The sequence below is a fragment of the Thamnophis elegans genome, chromosome 11, assembly GCF_009769535.1.
Source record: "Thamnophis elegans isolate rThaEle1 chromosome 11, rThaEle1.pri, whole genome shotgun sequence".
Lineage (NCBI taxonomy): Eukaryota > Metazoa > Chordata > Lepidosauria > Squamata > Colubridae > Thamnophis > Thamnophis elegans.
The window spans coordinates 15214867-15234298 of NC_045551.1; the positions used below are offsets into that span (position 1 = coordinate 15214867).

Consider the following 19432-nt stretch of genomic DNA (forward strand, 5'->3'; position numbering starts at 1 on the left):
GAAAATCTGCTATCTTCTGGGCATCATCATCGTTTTCTGGATTCCAAGCAGTTACATCCGGTGGATTCTGTACAGCATACCATAAACCTTCCCTATGCAGGAGTAGACTGTATTTCATAGACCAGGAAACATAGTTTGTTCCATCCAACCAGGTTATCATTGATAGGCTTGATGATGGGGCCGCTTGCCATCTTCTCCAGGATAGTGCAATCACTAAATAAACAGCTGTCTGTATGCGGTATTGCGTATCAACACCAACTCCCCTTTAGCTACGTCTGGTATAACCTGGGCCCATAACCAGTGTTAGGTAAGCTCCCCGTTGGGAGAGCAAGTACGTTCAGAGAAGCGTTGTGAGAGTTGTGTTGGAGAACACACAAACCTGCATACAGAGAGACTGCAGTTTAAATAGGCTTTTACTTTCGTGGAAATAGAGGTATCAGAGTCCATCAAACAATCCAAGTCATACACGGAACTGTATAATGAGACACACAAAAAAATTGATACATATGAATAGGTCAGAAGGGTGGACACATAGATTGTCATGTCCTCTAGAGGGAAAATTACTAACAAAAAAGCCTCTGATGCAGATACACAGAATAGGGGTCAAGAGGGCACAATGGTAATTACATTCCAGGGAAATTCAGAGGAAACACATAGGGAACTAGTAGAACAGAATCGGGTTAAGGACTCACCTGGTTAAAAACACCCAGAATGACTTCTGGTTGTACTTCCAGCACCTTTAGAAGCCTGATTGGTGAGCTCCGTGGTCGGCTCTGACTTCTCCTGGTCAGAAATTTGGACCACAGCCACCCTGGAGGGGTGGTGAGGTAAAGGAGGAAATGAGTGGTGTGTGAACTGGGTGAGAAAATACTTTCCACTGAAAAATGACCCCAATAAATTTAAGGGGGAAGCATATTTAGAACTATTTGCCAGCAGCAATTAAGCACATTAAAAAAAATAAGTATATTTAAGAAGAGAATTTTTTTAAAAAACAAGAAAAAGAAAATTGAACTCTCAAAGTAAAAGAGGTGGCATCAGAAAGGCATTCTAAATGCTGGAATTAGATCTGGAGCTTGTTTTTTTATTATTATTATCAATTTTGCCCAGTTATTGGATTTGTAACTCAAAATAATTAAAATCAGACTGTTAGCATTAACATGGAGAGGTTGCAACAAGTTGAAGTTTAAGCGCCACCTGCTGCTAAAAAGAGATCTGCGCAACCTTGGGACTTTTTATATTTGCTGGATTATAAGTATCTACTTTAAAATCATTGGAGATTTATACATTAAACAAGAACTTTAGCCATGAGACCTCTGAACATTGTTGAGCAAATAAAAGTAACTAGAAGAGGTGTGGATAATCCCTTGCTTTCCTTTCTTTTAAATTGGACTGGCTGCAAAATGGAAGTAAGTGCAGATAATGGAATGGAGTTGATGTACCAAAGTATTAAGGATTTTATAAAAGACCAACATAAGGAGATGATGGAAATATTTGATTGTATAGACCAAAATCTGGAAAATATAATACAAGAAACAACAAGTAAAGACCAGGACAATGAGGAAACAAGGGAGCGATTAGAAGAAGCGGAGGAGACAGCAGAACTGATAAATGAACAAAAAGATTTCAATAAGAAAATAACATTAAAATTAATAGTGAATAAGTGATTAAAACAGAAGACATTTTTTAAAAAAGATGTGAAAAGGGAATGGGAGAAACAGAAAGACAGCTGGGGAAAGAAAAAGGAATTAGAACAGATAGCTTTAGAACCAGATGGTGGGAAAAGGTGGAGAGGGAAGAGAAAGCAGTGGGGGATTCAAAAAAATTTACTGTTGGTTCTGTAGGCATGGCTTGGTGGGCATTGCAGGGGAAGGATACTGTAAAATCTCCATTCCCACCCCACTTCATGGGAAGGATACTGTAAAATCTCCACTTCTTCCCAATCAGCTAGGAGAATAGATGGGGTGGGGCCAGTCAGAGGTGGTATTTACTGGTTCTCTGAACTACCATATTTTTCGGAGTATAAGACGCACTGGAGTATAAGACGCACCCAGGTTTTGAAGAGGCTTTTTTTTTTTAAAAAAAGTAGGTAGATAGATAGAGGGATAGAGAGGGAAAGAAAGAGGGAAAAATACAGTAGATAGGAAGGGAGAGAGAGAGTGTGTAGATAGGTAGGTAGGTAGAGGGATAGAAAGGGAGAAATAGAGAGAGAAATACAGTAGATAGATAGGGGGAGAGAGAGTAGGTAGGTATATAGGTATATATAGGAGGAGAGAGAGAGAAAGAGAGAAATACAGTAGGTAGGTAGGTAAAGAGAGTAGTAGTAGGTGTTTCCAGGTATATTTATCCATGTTCTGGAGAAGGAAATTGCTGACAACCTGTAGCACCTGCTGGCACAGCACTTGACCAATGTAATTCTCATCAACCACACTAAATAAACAGCTTTCCTAAAGGGGGGAAAAGTTTTTGCACTCTGCAAACCTCCCCAAAATGGCCTGTTTTTCACGAAAATGAGCCCATTTTTTTTCAAATAAAAGGCATGAATAGTCTTGGGGGGCTTGCAGAGTGTTCCTGGGAGGATGGGGGGGGTCAGAAAAGAGCAAAAAATGGCCCGTTTTTTTGCAAAAACGGGTCATTTTTGACAAAAAAAATTGCATGCATAGCCTTATGGAGGCTGAGGGCTCAGGGGGCAAAAAAGGCCCATTTTTCATTCATTTCTGCCCTCCCCAGCCCCCAGGAGATCTCTGAAAGCCTCCATAAGGCTATGCACGGCCATTTGGTGAAGGGGGCGGGGCTTCAGGAGGCAAAAAATGCTGTATTCGATGTATAAGACGCACTCAGATTTTCAGCCTCATTTTGGAGGAAAAAAGGTACTCCGAAAAATACGGTAGTCAAAATTTCCGCTACCTGTTCTTCAGAACTGGTCAGAATCTGCTGAATATCACTTCTGAGAGAAAGCTAGAATGTATAGTCAATATACAAATTTAAAGGTAGATGAAATAAAAGACTTAAAAGATTTAAAAGAAATGTATGGGAGGCAAACCCCCCCCCAAAAAAAAGATTAAATGTCTTTAATGTCTTAATTGAAAAGGAATTCCTGAGAGAATACAAGAAAAAAAAATAGAGAGAGAGAGAGAGTAATTGAAGTACAGGCTAATCTCCTTCCCCCTTCTGGAGGCCCCTGTGGCTTATCTGGGTTCTTGTCATGGAACTGTTTGACTAACTTATCTGCCTTCACATCCCAGCTTTTGACCCATGTAGCTTCAGAGAGTGGGTATCCCTTCCACTGTACTAGATATTGTAATTGACCCCTCTGCAATCTAGAATCTAAGATCTTTTAAATCTCATAATAAGTTTCCTGCTCCACCACAATTGGTTTTGGGGCTGTTGAATCTACCGGCCTGATCTGGGAACCTACTGGTGGCTTTAACAAGCTACTGTGAAAGACTCCTTCGGGTACCGTCGACCAGGCAATGCCGGTTGGCGACCACTCGGGGAAGGGCTTTCTCTGTAGCTGCCCCAGCCCTGTGGAATGACCTACCCGTAGAGATCTGGACCCTTCCCACTCTCTCGGCCTTCTGGAAAGCCACTAAAACCTGGCTGTTCCAGCAGGCCTGGGGCTGTTGACCCAAAATACGGTCCAGCCCCATCTAGAATGGAGTGCCTGGTGTGTTGTTTTTTAAATCTATCTTTTCTTTCCCTGTATTTTATTTTTTTGATTTTATTTCTGTATTGTAAGCCGCCCGGAGTCCTACGGGATTGGGCGGCATATAAATTTTATTAAACTCGAAACTGGATGCACTTTCCCTAACAAGCAGAGTGTCATGCCTGCAGCCAGTTCCTTTTGGGATCTCTGGCCTGCCACATTTCTATTCTACTATGCTGCTTCATTAGTGGGGAATTGGGAGGGGGGATAGTAAGGAATAGAATGTGATGTTGCCAAAATAACATTCCTTTCTAGAATCCAAGGTCATCCTTTGTCTCTGCACCTCTGCACCTGACCGGAACTTGATGGGTGGAACTGCCAGCATGGCAGTGGAAGATTGGAGCATGTGATGGACTTGTGGGTGTGAGGGCAAGATTTTGAACTTTCAACTGGGTGGGGAAAACCGGGAAGCTTTCAGATTCGGGTTTTCCCAGATGTGCCAACATGACTCTCTTAATAAATTGGAACTTTAAGCAATACTTTGCCTTGGACTCTGATTTAATTTTAGATGTTATTTGGAACATTGACATTAACCCGAATCTCCCTTAAAATACTTCACCAAATACTTCTGCAGTGGGTGCTGGGAAGGGTGCTGACTCACAACACTGACCTGACCCAGGACAGCGTAAAATATCAGCGAAGATAGAGATAGAGCCCATGGGAATGGTAGCAGATAAAGGATTGCTTCTCTGTGCGGAGACAATCTGCAAACATTCCAAAGCTGGAAGGGGGGGTTGCAGAGACAGATGCCTGGAGATTTATGGCATCTGGGGAAATGCTGTTGGAACCAAAGGGGGTTGAAAGGGTTGTTTTGACATATGGCTGGAGAAGACCAAAGCAACCACCCTGGTGCTGACCAGATGATTGGGGCCTCCCAGACCAACTTGTGCAGCCGAACATGAGTGAAATCAACCCTAGCTTTAGCTCAGGACCACCTAATTGGGCACTGGCTCAGCCCACCTTCTCTTTCCCCAGCAGAGGCTCTGCAACGCACTGGAGTGGAGATTTTTACTCCTTCAACACAGCAACAAGTGAAATGATGCATTACAATGCAGCTGAGCCGCTGCAGGAAAGGGGCTTGAGTCACATCTCCCCCTAGCCAGCCACCGATGTTTGGGCTGCAGCCTGTGAATCAAGCACTACCAGGGTGGGCTTCCTTCCAAGGTCATGGATGGGAGAGATACCAGTGGCCGCCTGCTTGGCCACTAACATGGGGAAATCAATCCAGCGAGCAGGAAGGGGCTTGGGCCACATTTCCTTCTAGCCAGCCACCGATGTTTGGGCTGCAGCCGGGTGGTGTACCCATCCTGCACCACTGGGGTGCGCTTTCTTCCCAGGCCATGGTTGGGAGAGATGCCAGTGGGTGCCTGCCTTCCCTCAGCAGATGGCACCATGTCAGATAACTGGGCAGGGATCAACACAGGGATTGACCCCCCCACACTGATTCCAGTCCCACCTGCAATGCCCCAACAGGTTCTTACCTCACCTTCTGACAGAAAAATAATCTCGACAATGGAAGAAGGGATGAATGAAGCTGCAGGATGGATAGCGGAGCATCATGACGAGGTGGCTCCTAAGTTTAGAGATGCAACAAGGTTCCTTCCCTGGGGGTGGGGGGGTGGGCAATAAAATGCTACCGTTGCTGTCAACCTGGCCACATCTCCCTCCCTCCTGCATTTTAGCCTTTGATGGTGGGATGTCTGTGAGGCACCAAGCCAAACCTGGCATTTACTTAAATATAATTGTACTCATTAAAGCCCTTCATGGCATGGGATCATATTACCTGAGGAATTGCCTCATCCCTATTTCATAAACTCATTCCACCCCTTTCCACAAGGAAGGTATGTTACAGACTCCATCAGATAGTTTCATGGGGGTGGGAGTGTCTAGGACAGTGTTTCCCAACCTTGGCAACTTGAAGATGTCTGGACTTCAACTCCCAGAATTCCCCAGCCAGCATTCGCATTCGCTGGCTGGGGAATTCTGGGAGTTGAAGTCCAGACATCTTCAAGTTGCCAAGGTTGGGAAACACTGGTCTAGGAAGACAGCCTTCTCCGTTTCTGTTTCCAGTCTATAGAATATCTTGCTCCCAGAGTTGGGGCTGCCCCCATTCTACACACAATCTCGAAGGGCTCTGGCTCTGACAACTGGCACGGAGGATCAAAGAATGTCACACAACCTTGGGGCTGGCTGATGGCTTGAGGGCACTTCCTGTGCTTTGTAATTTTTAATGTTTTAACCTTGTTTTAATTCTGCTTTTAACACCACTTATTTACTAAACACATTTATATGACCACCCAACTCACACACAAGTGACTCTAGGTGACTTGCAACATTAAAAACCCACAACATAAAAACTCACAAAACCTCACCCCTCCTCCAAAAATGCTTACTATTTTTTTATGATTTTAATTTGTAAACCAGCTTCAGGTAAAATAGCCGTTGTAGAAATTTGATAAATTAATGTCAGTTTCACAGGTAGTCCTTGTTTAGTGACAATTGGGAACTGTAACTTGGTCATTAATTGAATCAGCCATTAAGTGAAACCACAACTGTGCCTATGCTTTTACTTCAGCTATTTTTTTGCTTTATAGGCCTGCAAACATTATATATGTGAGTATTGGTTGCAAATTTAGTTTGTCATCACTATCATAATTGTGAAGTTACTAAATGAGGCAGTCAGTAAATGAGGACTGCAGGCATTACTTTTACATCTATTAGCTGAATTTAACTAATACACAATGTAGTCCTTGATAAAAAAAACTTTTATTGGCAATATTACGTTATAAATAAGTTGTTCTCAAGCATTTTCAAAGGTATTTTATTCTTGCTTGTTTTAATTGCTTCAGTTAATAAACATTTATTCGCTGGGACTAGGGTAATTGGAAGAATTGAACCCCAAAGTGTAGATCCCTGGTTTACATAAGAAACTTGGACAGATCTTCCTTGATTTCAGCTTCATCCCAAGGCCCATGGATATTGTCTTTGAAGAGTTGCAGCCTAATGAGGCAGTAAGGGCACAGACATGAGATGGCAATCAAAAGGAGGGCAAAAAGAACAGTGCCAACGCTGGAAATGGTTAATAGTCCCATTAAGGCAGATAAAGCAAAGAGTAAGGTAGCTATCATGTAACAAAGAGGGGTTTGAGCTTTGAGCTTCTTCTGTAGCATAGGCCATAAGGCAAATATCTGGATAGCAAATGTCACCATGACAAAGGCATGTAAGGACCGTGGCAACCGTGAGGCTAAGCAGACTGAAGCAAAGATGGCCATGTTGAGAGACAGTGTACTGGACACAATCGCTGCATTTGCCCCATAATCATAAAAGATCAGATGTCCTAGGAGCATAAGGGCAGACATAGCATAAATTGTATCAGTGCTGACAGACTCAGTTAAGGTCTTCAGGACAGGAGAGAAGCCGTAGGTGAATGCCACAAATATCACAGAATTCTTCAGATCTCCCCATCGTGTCTGGCCACTTTGATTTCTTTCTATTCCTGAATCAATGACATCAAAGAGTACATAACCAATCAGGGAAGCAATCAAGCCAGCTCCAAATAGCCACTGAGGAGCTAACAGGTCCATATCCATGTACCACCAGATGACAACGAAGACACAGACGCTACATAGTTGTTGTATCACCACTCCAGATTCAAACACCACTGCCCAGTACTGATACTTGCGTGCATGGATATTCTTGCGCAACTTCTCTAAGAAACTTTGATCCACATAGTTATCAGGAAATGGCTGTCTCTTGTACAACACTTTCTGCCAACGTTGCCTTCCGGTATGTTCCAGTTGGACACAGAGTATATTTCTCGCCATTGCCTCATAGTTCTTCACAATATCATGTTATGATGGAGTTCATATTATCTAGAAACAAAATAATTTACCAGTGGCTTGATAGATAATTGGTCATCACCACATATATAAACAATTTTCAACAATTTAATCAATAAAAATGTTCTCATGAGGGTTGATGGTTTGATTATACCACTTGGTACTCATAAGGCACATCAGAAAGAAAGAAAAAATGCAAGGCTCTTTGGAATTAGAAACCAAAAGGGCTTACATCTTTTTTAATGAATCTGATTATCTGCTACATTTAGAAGGAGAGAGAAGAGACAGGTTTTACTGTTACACAACAATCTTATTTGAAATTGTGATATTTTCTGGCTATGAAAAATTTCTTTGACCACCACTATCAATGTTTGTAACACTGGTAATTAGTGCACAGAGACTGCACTTCTTACTTATGTGTTTTTGTTTTATGAATAGTTATTCCCAACCTATTCCTTGTATCTAAGGGTTTTGTTGTCCCAATTCACCTTACGAATATTAGATTAAGAAAGCAATAGCAATAGCAATAGCAGTTAGACTTATATACCGCTTCATAGGGCTTTCAGCCGTCTCTAAGCGGTTTACAGAGTCAGCATATTGTCCCCACAGTCTGGGTCCTCATTTCACCCACCTCGGAAGGATAGAAGGCTGAGTCAACCCTGAGCCGGTGAGATTTGAACAGCCGAACTGCAGATAACAGTCAGCTGAAGTGGCCTGCAGTACTGCACCCTAACCACTGCGCCACCTCTTTCTCCATAAGAAAGGTTATTTTAGAAGTACCGTGCCCTTTGTGCAACTAATAAAAGTGGGATAAAAGTAAGAAATTTAGCTAGTTGCTCTTGTTAGTCTGATTCTACAGTTTCTCTGGCATCATTTCCCCCAAACCTGCAACTGTGATAAGAGTTCTACTTCTGAAACATTTGAGTGGAGGGTTACTATGCGCCATTCGGTAAACACTACAAAATTAATTTCTGTTGGCACGCAATGAATACTCTAGTACCAATGTAACGCATAATTCGCCTTTTGAGAAAGGCAGTACTAAGACTGCACTCAAGACAGATGGGAAACCATGGAATAAAGAGGGGTCGTTGTGGTGCAAGGTTTCATTCCGAGTTTCCGGGCTGGAGTCGCGCCCTGCTGCCTCCAGTAGTGATTTTACTTCTTGAACAAATGCACTTTCGTCCTCTCCATGTTAAAATAACTATGCTGTCGTTTTTTCTGTAGTTAATACTGCAGATCCCAGCTATCGCAACGAACCAGAACAGAAAAAAGGGAGCTTCTTAAATAAATAAATAATAGTACAAAAACCGACCCTCCCTTACCTTGGCTAAATTGCGTATATCGGAAACGGAAATTCTGTTTTGACGACACATCCGGCTGGGGAATAGACGTTGGATTCGTGTTGCCCTCTGCTGGCCAATTTATGATTAAAACGTTTGCAAGCCGTTTTATTACTGGATTTGCTGCTCGCAAGTCCTTTCGAATACGGGAATTGCATCTGCTGGAGAGGGTTGCAAACATATTTGAATATAAAAGGGATTGCGTGTTGTGACAGACCTGGATACACACTTGCTTGGGTGTACATTTTATTGAATATTATAGTCCCCCCCCCCAAAAAAAAAGCAAACCCAAAACTTGCCCAACTGAACTGTAGGCAAGATGGGCTTTCAGCGATTATTCCAAATTGGAACCGACTCTCTCCTAAAGCCTGGTCTTTAAAACATTCTTCGGCATAAAAATATATCATACCTCAAAAGGTACTATAGCAGTGTTTCTCAACCTTGGGAACTTGAAGATGTCTGGACTTCAACTCCCAGAATTCCCAGAATGCATTCGCTGGCTGGGGAATTCTGGGAGTTGAAGTCCAGACATCTTCAAGTTCCCAAGGTTGAGAAACACTGTACTATAGTATTCTCTGACTGAGGATTGCAGATATATACAAAACATGGCCTATAGCTACTATTTGGGTGAGGAGGGTAGCTGCAGTGAGGGAGACTGAGGGAGACTGAGGATCTAGTAAAGGAAATTTGAGGAAGCTTGTGTCAAAATATTTAAACCAGGTTTCAGACTGTATCAGCATTCAGCACTCTTAACAGTCCTCAAGAAAGAAGGTTCCAGTTGGACATTTTGGAATGGAATACACTTCTAAGTGGGCAAACTGGTTTGTGTTAAATCATATCCTGCAGCAATCAGAATATTTATTGAGTGAGTTCCTTTTGGCATACTGTAATCAAGACAGACTTTGCATAAATATGTGTACTACAGAGGCTACAATTTTAAACATACTTTATAGAAAGTATAACTTTACTTCTGAGTTTACATAACTATGAATTTACATCAGAAATTTCAACAGAATATATGCTATGGGAAATGTCAGATCTGTTATTAACAGGACTCCTTTTATTGTGAGTAGATTAGGCTCTTTAAAGTGAGTTGTGAAAGATCTGGGGAAAAATAAGGCTGATGTTTTTCAATTTATTGCTGAACAGAGGCAACAAGGTCCCTGTTCTCCCATCTCAAACAAATGGCTTAAACTATCTCATTCAACAGCAACTACTACTGAAGCTTTTCCAGTGCTCTGGAGAACTGAGGATAAAACTTGGTTTGAATTTAACTTAAATTGGAAATATAAGCTGCCAGATATCTTATCAGAAACTGTATTTGTAAAGTTCCAACTGTGGTACTTTTAAAGAAGAAAACTGACCTGCTGGATGACAACTCATAGGGACATAGACTAACTGATGACAGGGATTTCAAAGTCCATTTGTTCCAGCAGATAAAATCACAATTCATTCAAGTTACTACATCATACTAGGTCTGTACTATGACCCCATAAAATTTTAAAAAAATGTGGGATGAATAATAGTTTTGTGTATGTATAATTTAATGAACAGCCCTGGCAGCAGTATACATATAAAGAATCCAGAATTCTAGTAGTGATGCAAACATAGTAAACCAAATAGCCCAAATTCTTCATCTAGCACAAGGACAGCAACCTAAAGTCTCTATATAATGTATGAATGATATCTCTGGCTATTGAACAACCATTACACACTACTTTAAAGCTGAAAGAGGTAGATTGCAGCTATATTATAAAAGAGGATTAATAAAATGAATATTTTTTACATTAATACCTCAATATCACTCTTCAAAATTAAGGAAAAATACAAAATACAAAATACATGGCTTCACTTACCTATGAAGGTTAAAATACATAGCTTCACTATGATCTGACTTTCACTTATCTATGAAGGTTGGGTGACCTAATCATTAAAAGGTTACCCATCTTTGACTCAACTATTTTAATTAAGACAGTTTAGTTTTTAAACTTTTACTACTCCAATTTTTAGAGAAACACTGTACTAGTTTATTCATTATGATAGCAATCATTCTCAGAGTTGGATAAATAGTATCTTTTGCTGTCTTAATTGATTTTATCTTTTAATTGCCTTAATTTATTTTAGGGATATGAGTGACATGATAGATGTATTCCAGTATTTAGAACTAGGGGTGATATGATAGATGTATTCCAGTATTTAGAACTAGGGGTGATATGATAGATGTATTCCAGTATTTAGAACTAGGGGTGATATGATAGATGTATTCCAGAATTTGAGTGTTGCCAGAAAGAAGAGGGGGGTCAACTTATTTTTCAAAGCACCAGAGGGCAAGACAAGAAACAATGGATGGAAACCAATCAAGGAGAGAAGCAACCTGGAATTAAGGAGAAACTTCTTAACAGTAAGACAATTAAACAGTGCAACAGCTTGCCTTCAGAAGTTATGGGTACTTCATCACTGGAGGTTTTTAAGAAGAGACTTGTCTGAAATGGTATAGGACCATGATGGCGAACCTATGACACATGTGCCAGAGGTGGCACACAGAGCCCTCTCTGTGGGCACGTGCACTGTCGCCAGCTGCTCTCCTGGTTCTGGTGCATGCGCCCTGGCCACCTGGTCTTCTGGTTTCCGGTGCTCCGACACACATGCGTTCCGGTTTGGGCACTTGGTGCCGAAGAGTTTCGCCATCACTGGATAGGATCTCCTGCCTGAGCAGGGGTTTGAACCAGAAGACCTCCAAGGTCCCTTCCAGTTCTATTATGAATTTGAATTTAGTCATGGTTGTGATGGCTAACCTTTTCATCGCTTGTGTGCTGAAAGTGTGTGCGCTATTGCACACACACATACACATAAGGCAATGTGTGCATGATGCCCCCTGCACAACCCCTTCCGTGTGTGCCTCGTCCCTGCAGGCGTGCACACACACCACCCCCACACGCACGGCAGAGACCCAGCTGGCCGGCAGGAGGCACGTGCGCATGCATGCTTAAGCTGAGCTGGGGTGACGGCTGGCATGCCTGGAGAAGCCTCTGACTGCCACCTGTGGCATGTGTGCCATAGGTTTGCCATCATGGCTCTGTCATATCAGTCATATCTTATGTGTGGATATTCTGTGAAGCTTGGATCCTCCTTGGTTCCACTTGGATTGTACTGTCCTTGTGAACATCTCCTTTCATACACACCAGACTTTGTTTTCCACTTGATCTTTTACTTTAAAAAAATCCCAGAAGTTAGTTTACTGAAAAACAGTGTCAGCCTTAGGCATAGAATAATCATTTCCACAGATTTTTTGCTCAATACACATCCCAGAAGTATTATTTAGAAAGTAAAAACTGATGGGGGTCTGCAGTCCATTATTCTCTTTTGCATGCATGCTCCCTGCCTGGGGGGGGGAGGGAGGGGGAGGAAAAAAATAAACAACTAGGAAATAATTTGAGAAGCTAGAATAGAATCTTCTACTCTGTTAAATGGGTGTTTTGTGACTAGCTATGCCCTCTAGAAAAGAGACTGTGCCAATAAGCCTTTGGGTTATTATTTGTGAGAATTCACTTAATACACTAATTTCTCAATGTTCCTACTTGCCAAAAATATTTGAACATTCTTGCAGTGGAATACTGTTGTTTAAACTGCCTAACGATACTTATTTTTCATCAAAATATGTGAATGTAATATGGCATGTGTGGAATTTTTAGTTATATCGACAAAGGTAGGCACTATGCAACCAGTTTCATCTTAGAACTCATCAGACATAAGTATACAGATGTTATAGGGTTCACTTCAAATCCTTTACTAAGAATTGAACTCATAGACTTTTGCACTTTAACAATACAGTTAAGTGTCCATATTTGCAGGATCTATATTCATGGATTCATTTTTTCATTCACAAAATTTATACTAAAAATCAACGCAACTGAAATTGACTAGGACACCTTATGATTTTTGTGTGTTGTCGTGTCAATAAAGTTCCACAGATATACAAGGAAACAAGAAACAGATCAGAGGCAATGCAACGTGGTGGAATTCCTACTGCTAAATTTGTGACTTGGATACATAATAGCGTTCCAACAAATCAAGAATGAACTGTTTATTTGTATTTAAGACCAGCACAAAGAAAATGTACAGTGAACATAGGTAAGATTTTGCTTAAGGAGATTGTTCTTTACAACAGATTTAAGCACTTCCCATACCAACAGCGCTGTAGAAAACGCTATCATTGCCAGTAAAGGCTGGTTCCAAAAACTGAAGCGGTGTTACTCACTCCATAAGTTTACAGGCAAATCTGCTTCAGGAGGCTGCTAAAGGTCTATCCTGTGCAACTCAGGGTGAAAATTGTCAGCTTCTCATGTTTTAAATCCTCTGTAAACTACCCAGGGTCCCTGGGAGTGGAGCAGCATAATAAACTTAATAAATAAGTAAATTGTGAATATGGTAAACAGACTTGGCCTGTTGCTTTCAACAACCTGCAATGTGAAGATGGGGCTGGATCTGAAGAATGCAACAGGATTCATAAAGGCCACAAAAAAGAAATCTATCTCGTCCTCCCTGGTAGCAATTCTAATTTTTTTTTATAGCAATAGCAGTTAGACTTATATACCGCTTCATAGGGCTTTCAGCCCTCTCTAAGCGGTTTACAGAGTCAGCATATTGCCCCCAACAACAATCCGGGTCCTCATTTTACCCACCTCGGAAGGATGGAAGGCTGAGTCAACCTTGAGCCGGTGAGATTTGAACAGCCGAACTGCAGAACTGCAGTCAGCTGAAGTAGCTTGCAGTGCTGCATTTAACCACTGCGCCACTTCGGCTCTTTCCACTTAGACTAATTTCCACTTAGACAAAATGTTTAAAACAAACCAAGAAATTGAATTGGTCCCCGATGTATCAAAAGATCCATTTGCCTCGCACTTTGCCACAATTTCTTTTTTTAAAAACCCACGAACCTATCAGCTACCTTTCAACCCCTAACGTCAAATGAATTGCGTCCCCGGCGTTGCTTGTAACCACGCCCCTGACGTTATCAGAAAGAGAGCGGATTCCTAGAGCAGAAGCCAATTAGTTATCGTCTTTTAGAGAAACGTCACTGCTACAGCCCGGCGGTTGAGCCACGCTCTTCGGAGGAAGTTAGGTGGGGCTTGGGTAATTTTTCAGTACGCAGGCGCGGAACGCTCATCGCGTTCTCTTCCCCTTCCTTAAGGTTTCTGTGGTTGACGCGTCACATTCTACCTCAACGCGACGGCAGACGAAGAAGACGGGCTACTGGTTTAGTTTGGGAAAAGCAGCGGGAGAGTGAGGGGGTTGTGGACGGCTGCCGACGCGCCTGCTACCATCCCGTCCCATGAGAAGTCCCTCCTCGGCTTGCCCCTGTCTCGTAATCAACAGCAGCAGCCACCGAAAGGATGCGTCGCTACCCCCTGGCCCGAAAAAGTGCACGGAGGAGACGATGAAGGAGGTGCTGCCCCGTCGCCTTCTGATACTGGCGGCCTCCTTCCTCCTCAGTTGCTTGCTTGGGTGAGTGATTTGACCGCCCGGGAGCCTAGAAATGGTCGGAAAGAGCTAGATAAGATTTGGTCCCGGAAACTTCTTTCACATCTGCGCCCCTTGTTTTTCCGTACATATCGAACAGCGATTATTTTAAAACTTCTCCTTGTCCAGTTCTACATCTTCTAGTTCCTGGAGCGAAATTTTAATTTAACCAAACTTTATAGTGTCTATTTTCGGTATGTGCCCCAGAAGTAAAGAAAATGCCTGCCATCCTTTAACTTCTGCTTGACCAGGTGTTACGTTGAAACCAGACTTTTTTTCCCCCAAATCTCTCCATACTTATCAGAGATCAATCCATATGGTTTAAAAGGCGTGCCTGATTTTATAAGAAATTAAATGCTTGGAAATAATTTCTCGTTTGGAATACACTTTTTAAAGCAAACGAGTTGAGTGCTGTATGTAGCAGACTTTTCCAGTCAGGTGCAGTCCTGCAGTCTACCTTGCCTAAAATTGATTGCAGTCATAGATATCACATGTCTGGAAGATACTCTCTATTCTTGACATACTCTTATTCTAAGTGGAGCGCTTATCCTAAGTGTAGTTTTTTAGAAGTGTGGTGACCATTCTGTGCAAAAAATATCTTGAGAACAAACATATAAGTTTTACATTTACTTTTTAAAAAGACTTATAACTTAGATTTTCTAATTTTTCCAAACTGTTGTAAAAAAAAACAAAGTCCAAGTCATTAAAATAAATATTTTAAAAACCACGTAAAATTGGATTTACCATTAAAATATTATATGACAATATATAAACAAGACACCATATTGATTGGATTTTTAGTATTGGTGAACGCCATTTGAACTTACTGTTAAATTTGAGAGAATGGGAAGGGGTATTAAAAGCAAGCTTAGTACTTTAAATTGGGTCTGGAAATAAACTGGCAAGCTATATGATGACATGAAGTGATAAAGTAGACATCATCATTGTCTTTATATAACAATTTTTATGGGAGCACATAGTTCAAATTTCCAGATTAATTTTAAAAAGTAGTCCTATATAGAGGACATGAAAATAATTGTCATAAGGCCATGAAGCAAGATTGTTCATCCAGATAGGGTCAGAGTGGATACCAGTCTTAACTGGTAAAAGCTCTTTAGACCAACTCAATGATTAGCTTTTTCATTGTAGAATTCAGAAAAAAACTCAAATTGTACTTGATTGTTCAAATAGAGTGCAATTTCCCTTTGATTTAGAAGGGGAACTGCACTCTTTGAACATCAGATATAATTAAAAATATAACAACAACAACAACAAATGGTATTAGTAGTAATAGGAGCCCTTGGAGCAATACCCAAAGGACTGCCTAGATTCATGGAGATTTTGAACTTATTAAACCTGAATATTCTGACTTTGCAAAAAATCACCTTACTCAGAACTCAGATGTTACCTAAGAGGTAACAAGTCTTAGGTCCTTGGCTAGGATTTGAACTGTTAAGTTTTTACCAGTCTTGAACTCTGAATTGAATTGAAGATTACGTCTTAATAAAATTGATATTGCAATACCAGGTGATGCACGAATTGAAGAGAAGCAGCTAGAAAAAAATAACAAAATATCATGATTTGCAAATTGAAGTTGAGCAATTATGGAGGATGAAATCAATGATTGTACCAATAGTAGTAGGAGCTCTTGGAGCAATACTCAAAGGGCTGCCTAGATACATGGAAATCCTAAAGTTATTAAATCTGAATATCTTGATTTTACAAAAAATCACCCTACTCGGAACTGTTTATATACTCTAGTGCTACCTTAACAGCTCTTAGTTCCTAGGTTAGGTTAAGTTTTTACCAGTCCCAGACTGTGAATCAAATTGAAGATTAAGCATAGTAATTATTTTTATTGTTATTATGTCCAGAATAATCAAGTGCTACAGCCACACTATGAACTTGTTTTGACTCTAGCAATCTAGTTAATTTAGTAATTTAGACAGAATAAAACGTGACAAATAAATTTTAAAAAGACCTTTCCTATGCACTGGTTCATCTGCCTTCCTGAGATGAATATGGGTGATAATGAGGAGAGATAACCATTAAGCTGCCTTGAGTTTATTAATTTGATTTTTGTCCTACCTTTATTACTTTATTAATCAAGGCTGTGAACATATATAATCCTCCTCCCTTCTCCTCTTTTCCCCCCAAACAGCAAACCTATGATGTGGATTGGGATGAGAGTTATTGGCCCAAAGTCACCCAACTGGCTTTCATTCCTAAGGCAGAACTAGAACTCATAGTTTCAGGTTTTTAGGCCAGTAACTTCACTACACCAAGCTGGCTCTTGGAGTTCTTGGAGAAAATGCAGGATAGAAATGTGTCAGATAAATTGACACATTTATCACACATAAATTGGATACCATCTCTCTATTGAGATGGGAATCACCATTAATTTCTTGAATAAAATATGTTAGATTTTATAATTGTTCCAAATCATTGGGTTATGGATCAGTCTCTTTCTTAAATAAGAGATCTCACCATAGTCTCCTTGAAGTCAATGGAACCAAAGCATCCAGTATTGTGGACTTTTGCAGTATAATGAAAATCCACCAGGATTGCTAAAAGACAAACAAACATACAGGTTTTCAAATGATATATTAAACTCAATCCTGATAATTGAAACACTGTAATTCTGTGATAGGAATGTTAAAATAAAGTTTTGAAGAGAAAGCAGATCTTGTGTTGGTCAAAAAGTCTATTATTAACAAATGAAGTGTTTTCTTTATATGGGTATTCAAAACAGGGAATGTACTTTGCTTCCAGCACCACTTGAAATGTTTTGCCAGAATAGTCAAGCGGGTTGTATTCCACCAGAATAGTTGTTTGTTGAAAGTATATGTCTTTTGTTTCAAGTTCAAAAATCCTTTTAAAAGATTTTAGTATGGTTTGGAACTGGGCCATGGAAGTGGTGGGTGAGTGTGTGCGCGCACGCTCTAATTGCACAAGAGGCAGGCTTGTTTGCCCACTGCTGGAGCGGAACCATCCAACCCTCCTCCTGCTGGTCCACAAAGCTTGAAAGGTTGGGGAACTCTGCAGTACGGTTTTCCATGATGAAGTTCTGTTTTAAAATCAGAACAAAATTATATGTTTTATTTTGATCTTGAAACAGCTCTAGGATACACTACAGATACTTTGCACATTGTATCTTGTGCCTTATTTTTTTAAAAAAAGTTTTTATTTTTAAACAAACAAGACATGTAACATAAAAACATCTGCCATTACGTACAGTGTGTCGATTGGTTGCAAGGTTTTTGCGTATCCTTTCCATAGTCATCCCTTAAACTTTATATAAAGTCACATATTGTCAATCAAGTATATTTGTATACATTATTATTATAGTACTTCATTTGTTTCACTATCACTATTATTTCTTCATTTCAGCATATTTCATTGTTCATATCATCAATCTAATATATATGTATACAATTATGATTATTAAGCATTCATTGAGTATAGCTATTATTACATCCTTTTTATGTAAAGCATACTAAATTTAAAGTAAATTTATATTATGGCATTTCATTACATCATCCTGAACTCATCCAATGGTGTTACATCTTTGCATTCTATTCTATATAGAATTGTTTATCTTTTGTAAAAAGGCTTTTCCACATCATCTCCATAGTCCTCACTTACAATTTATATAAAATTTCCTATTATCAATCTATTATATATATAAATGCATTATTATCATTGTTAATCATTTATTTGACTATAATTATTATTACTTTGTCTTATATATAATACTCAAAGTTTAACTAAATTTAACTTAATTTTATTGTGACATTTTATTTCATCATCCTGTATCCTTCCAGTAGTAGTGCCGTCCAATATCTCTTGCCATTTGTAAGATCTGTATTCTAAGTGTTTTCTTGATAAATCTTATGTGGACTTCTCTTGGCAACTTGTTATTCATTGCATATCTTGTAAAGAGTCGAAACCCTCCATCTGTTCCTTCCATTAGTTTGCCTTTGGTTATCACTGGTGTTTCTGCCAAAATTACTCTCATAGTTTCTGCCAAATTTTCTCCCCTTTCTTCATCTGTGTTTTGAAGTCTGAGATAGAGTTCCAGCTCGCCGACCTCTCCTTTCAGTGTTCCACACATATCATTTCCCTCCACTCTCAATTTGCTGTCAGTGTCAACAATTTTCTTATCACTTTGTTCATATTTTTCTGCAATTTTTTGAGCTCTATCCTCAAACTTCATCATTGTTTTGTCAATATTCTCAACCCTTCCCTCCATTCTGCAGCCGGAGCAGAAGGAGGGATGGTGGGCAGCCTTCTTGGCTCCACTTCGGCTTTGATTTGGGCATTCTGCGCTTCTTGTACTGCTTTAGCTCGAGGTCCAGCGCTATGGTCATCTGGTATGAATCATGCATCCGCTCAGGGACTCCCACAAGATTCAGGCTTGTAGTAGTTCTTGGTCCAGGCCTTCCTTGAAATGGCAGACCAGCAGTTGGTCTGGCAACTGCCTCAGCTTACCAGCCACTCTGCAGAGCCCCCGAACATACTTCTTCGCTGGTCAGCCCCTCTGCTTTAGGTCTTGGATTTCCGCTTTGATGTTCCACAGCTCTGGCGCATCTTTGTCATGGAGCCTTGTCACCTACTCCATGGCTTCCCCCTCTAGGTTGGTGGCCACAGCAATCACCATCACAATGTCTGATGGGTAGACTGGGGCATAGCGGTCTAGTTTAGACCATACCTGGTTAAGGAATAATGCCAACTTCTCTGGGTCTCCATCAAACATGGCCTTTATTGGTGGCATGTCTACCAAGGGAGGACTCTCCCTTCGGCTCAGGCTCACTGCCTTGACTGGCTGGGGAGACAGGCTGGCTGCTCAGGCTGCCATGGTTAGGCTTGGACTCTAGTGGGTTAGAAGCGGCTGAGCCACCCAAGCCGCTGTAACCACAGGCACCCCAGGTTGGTGCATTGATTCCACTCCTCAGGTTTCTATGTGGTGAAATTTTTCCCTGAGCTGCTCTTCTGATGGGCTGTGAAGGGCGGTTAGGTACTTCCATTCC

General features: G+C 40.7%; 2 protein-coding genes across 3 annotated transcripts in view; one reads left to right on the plus strand and one right to left on the minus strand.

The window, feature by feature from the left end:
- Positions 1-6449: 6449 nt before the first annotated feature.
- On the minus strand, positions 6450-8922 carry PIGC (phosphatidylinositol glycan anchor biosynthesis class C). Its single transcript, XM_032226070.1, has 2 exons — positions 8865-8922; positions 6450-7575 (listed from the first exon to the last, which is right to left on the minus strand). Exon 2 carries the CDS (start codon positions 7525-7527, stop codon positions 6622-6624), a length of 906 nt encoding a protein of 301 aa, XP_032081961.1. The 5' UTR covers positions 7528-7575; positions 8865-8922; the 3' UTR covers positions 6450-6621.
- Positions 8923-14014: 5092 nt separating this feature from the next.
- The window catches only part of SUCO (SUN domain containing ossification factor), a 105280-nt gene continuing 99862 nt past the window's right edge, over positions 14015-19432 (plus strand). For both annotated transcript variants that reach the window (XM_032226354.1, XM_032226355.1), the window contains exon 1: positions 14015-14387. In XM_032226354.1, the coding sequence (XP_032082245.1) occupies positions 14215-14387 (173 nt within the window). In that variant the 5' untranslated portion in view covers positions 14015-14214. The remainder of the gene's footprint in view (positions 14388-19432) is intronic.

Coding starts and splice junctions, on each gene's coding strand:
- PIGC (XM_032226070.1), bottom strand. CDS start 7,527: ATGGCGAGAAATATACTCTGTGTCCAACTGGAACATACCGGAAGGCAA.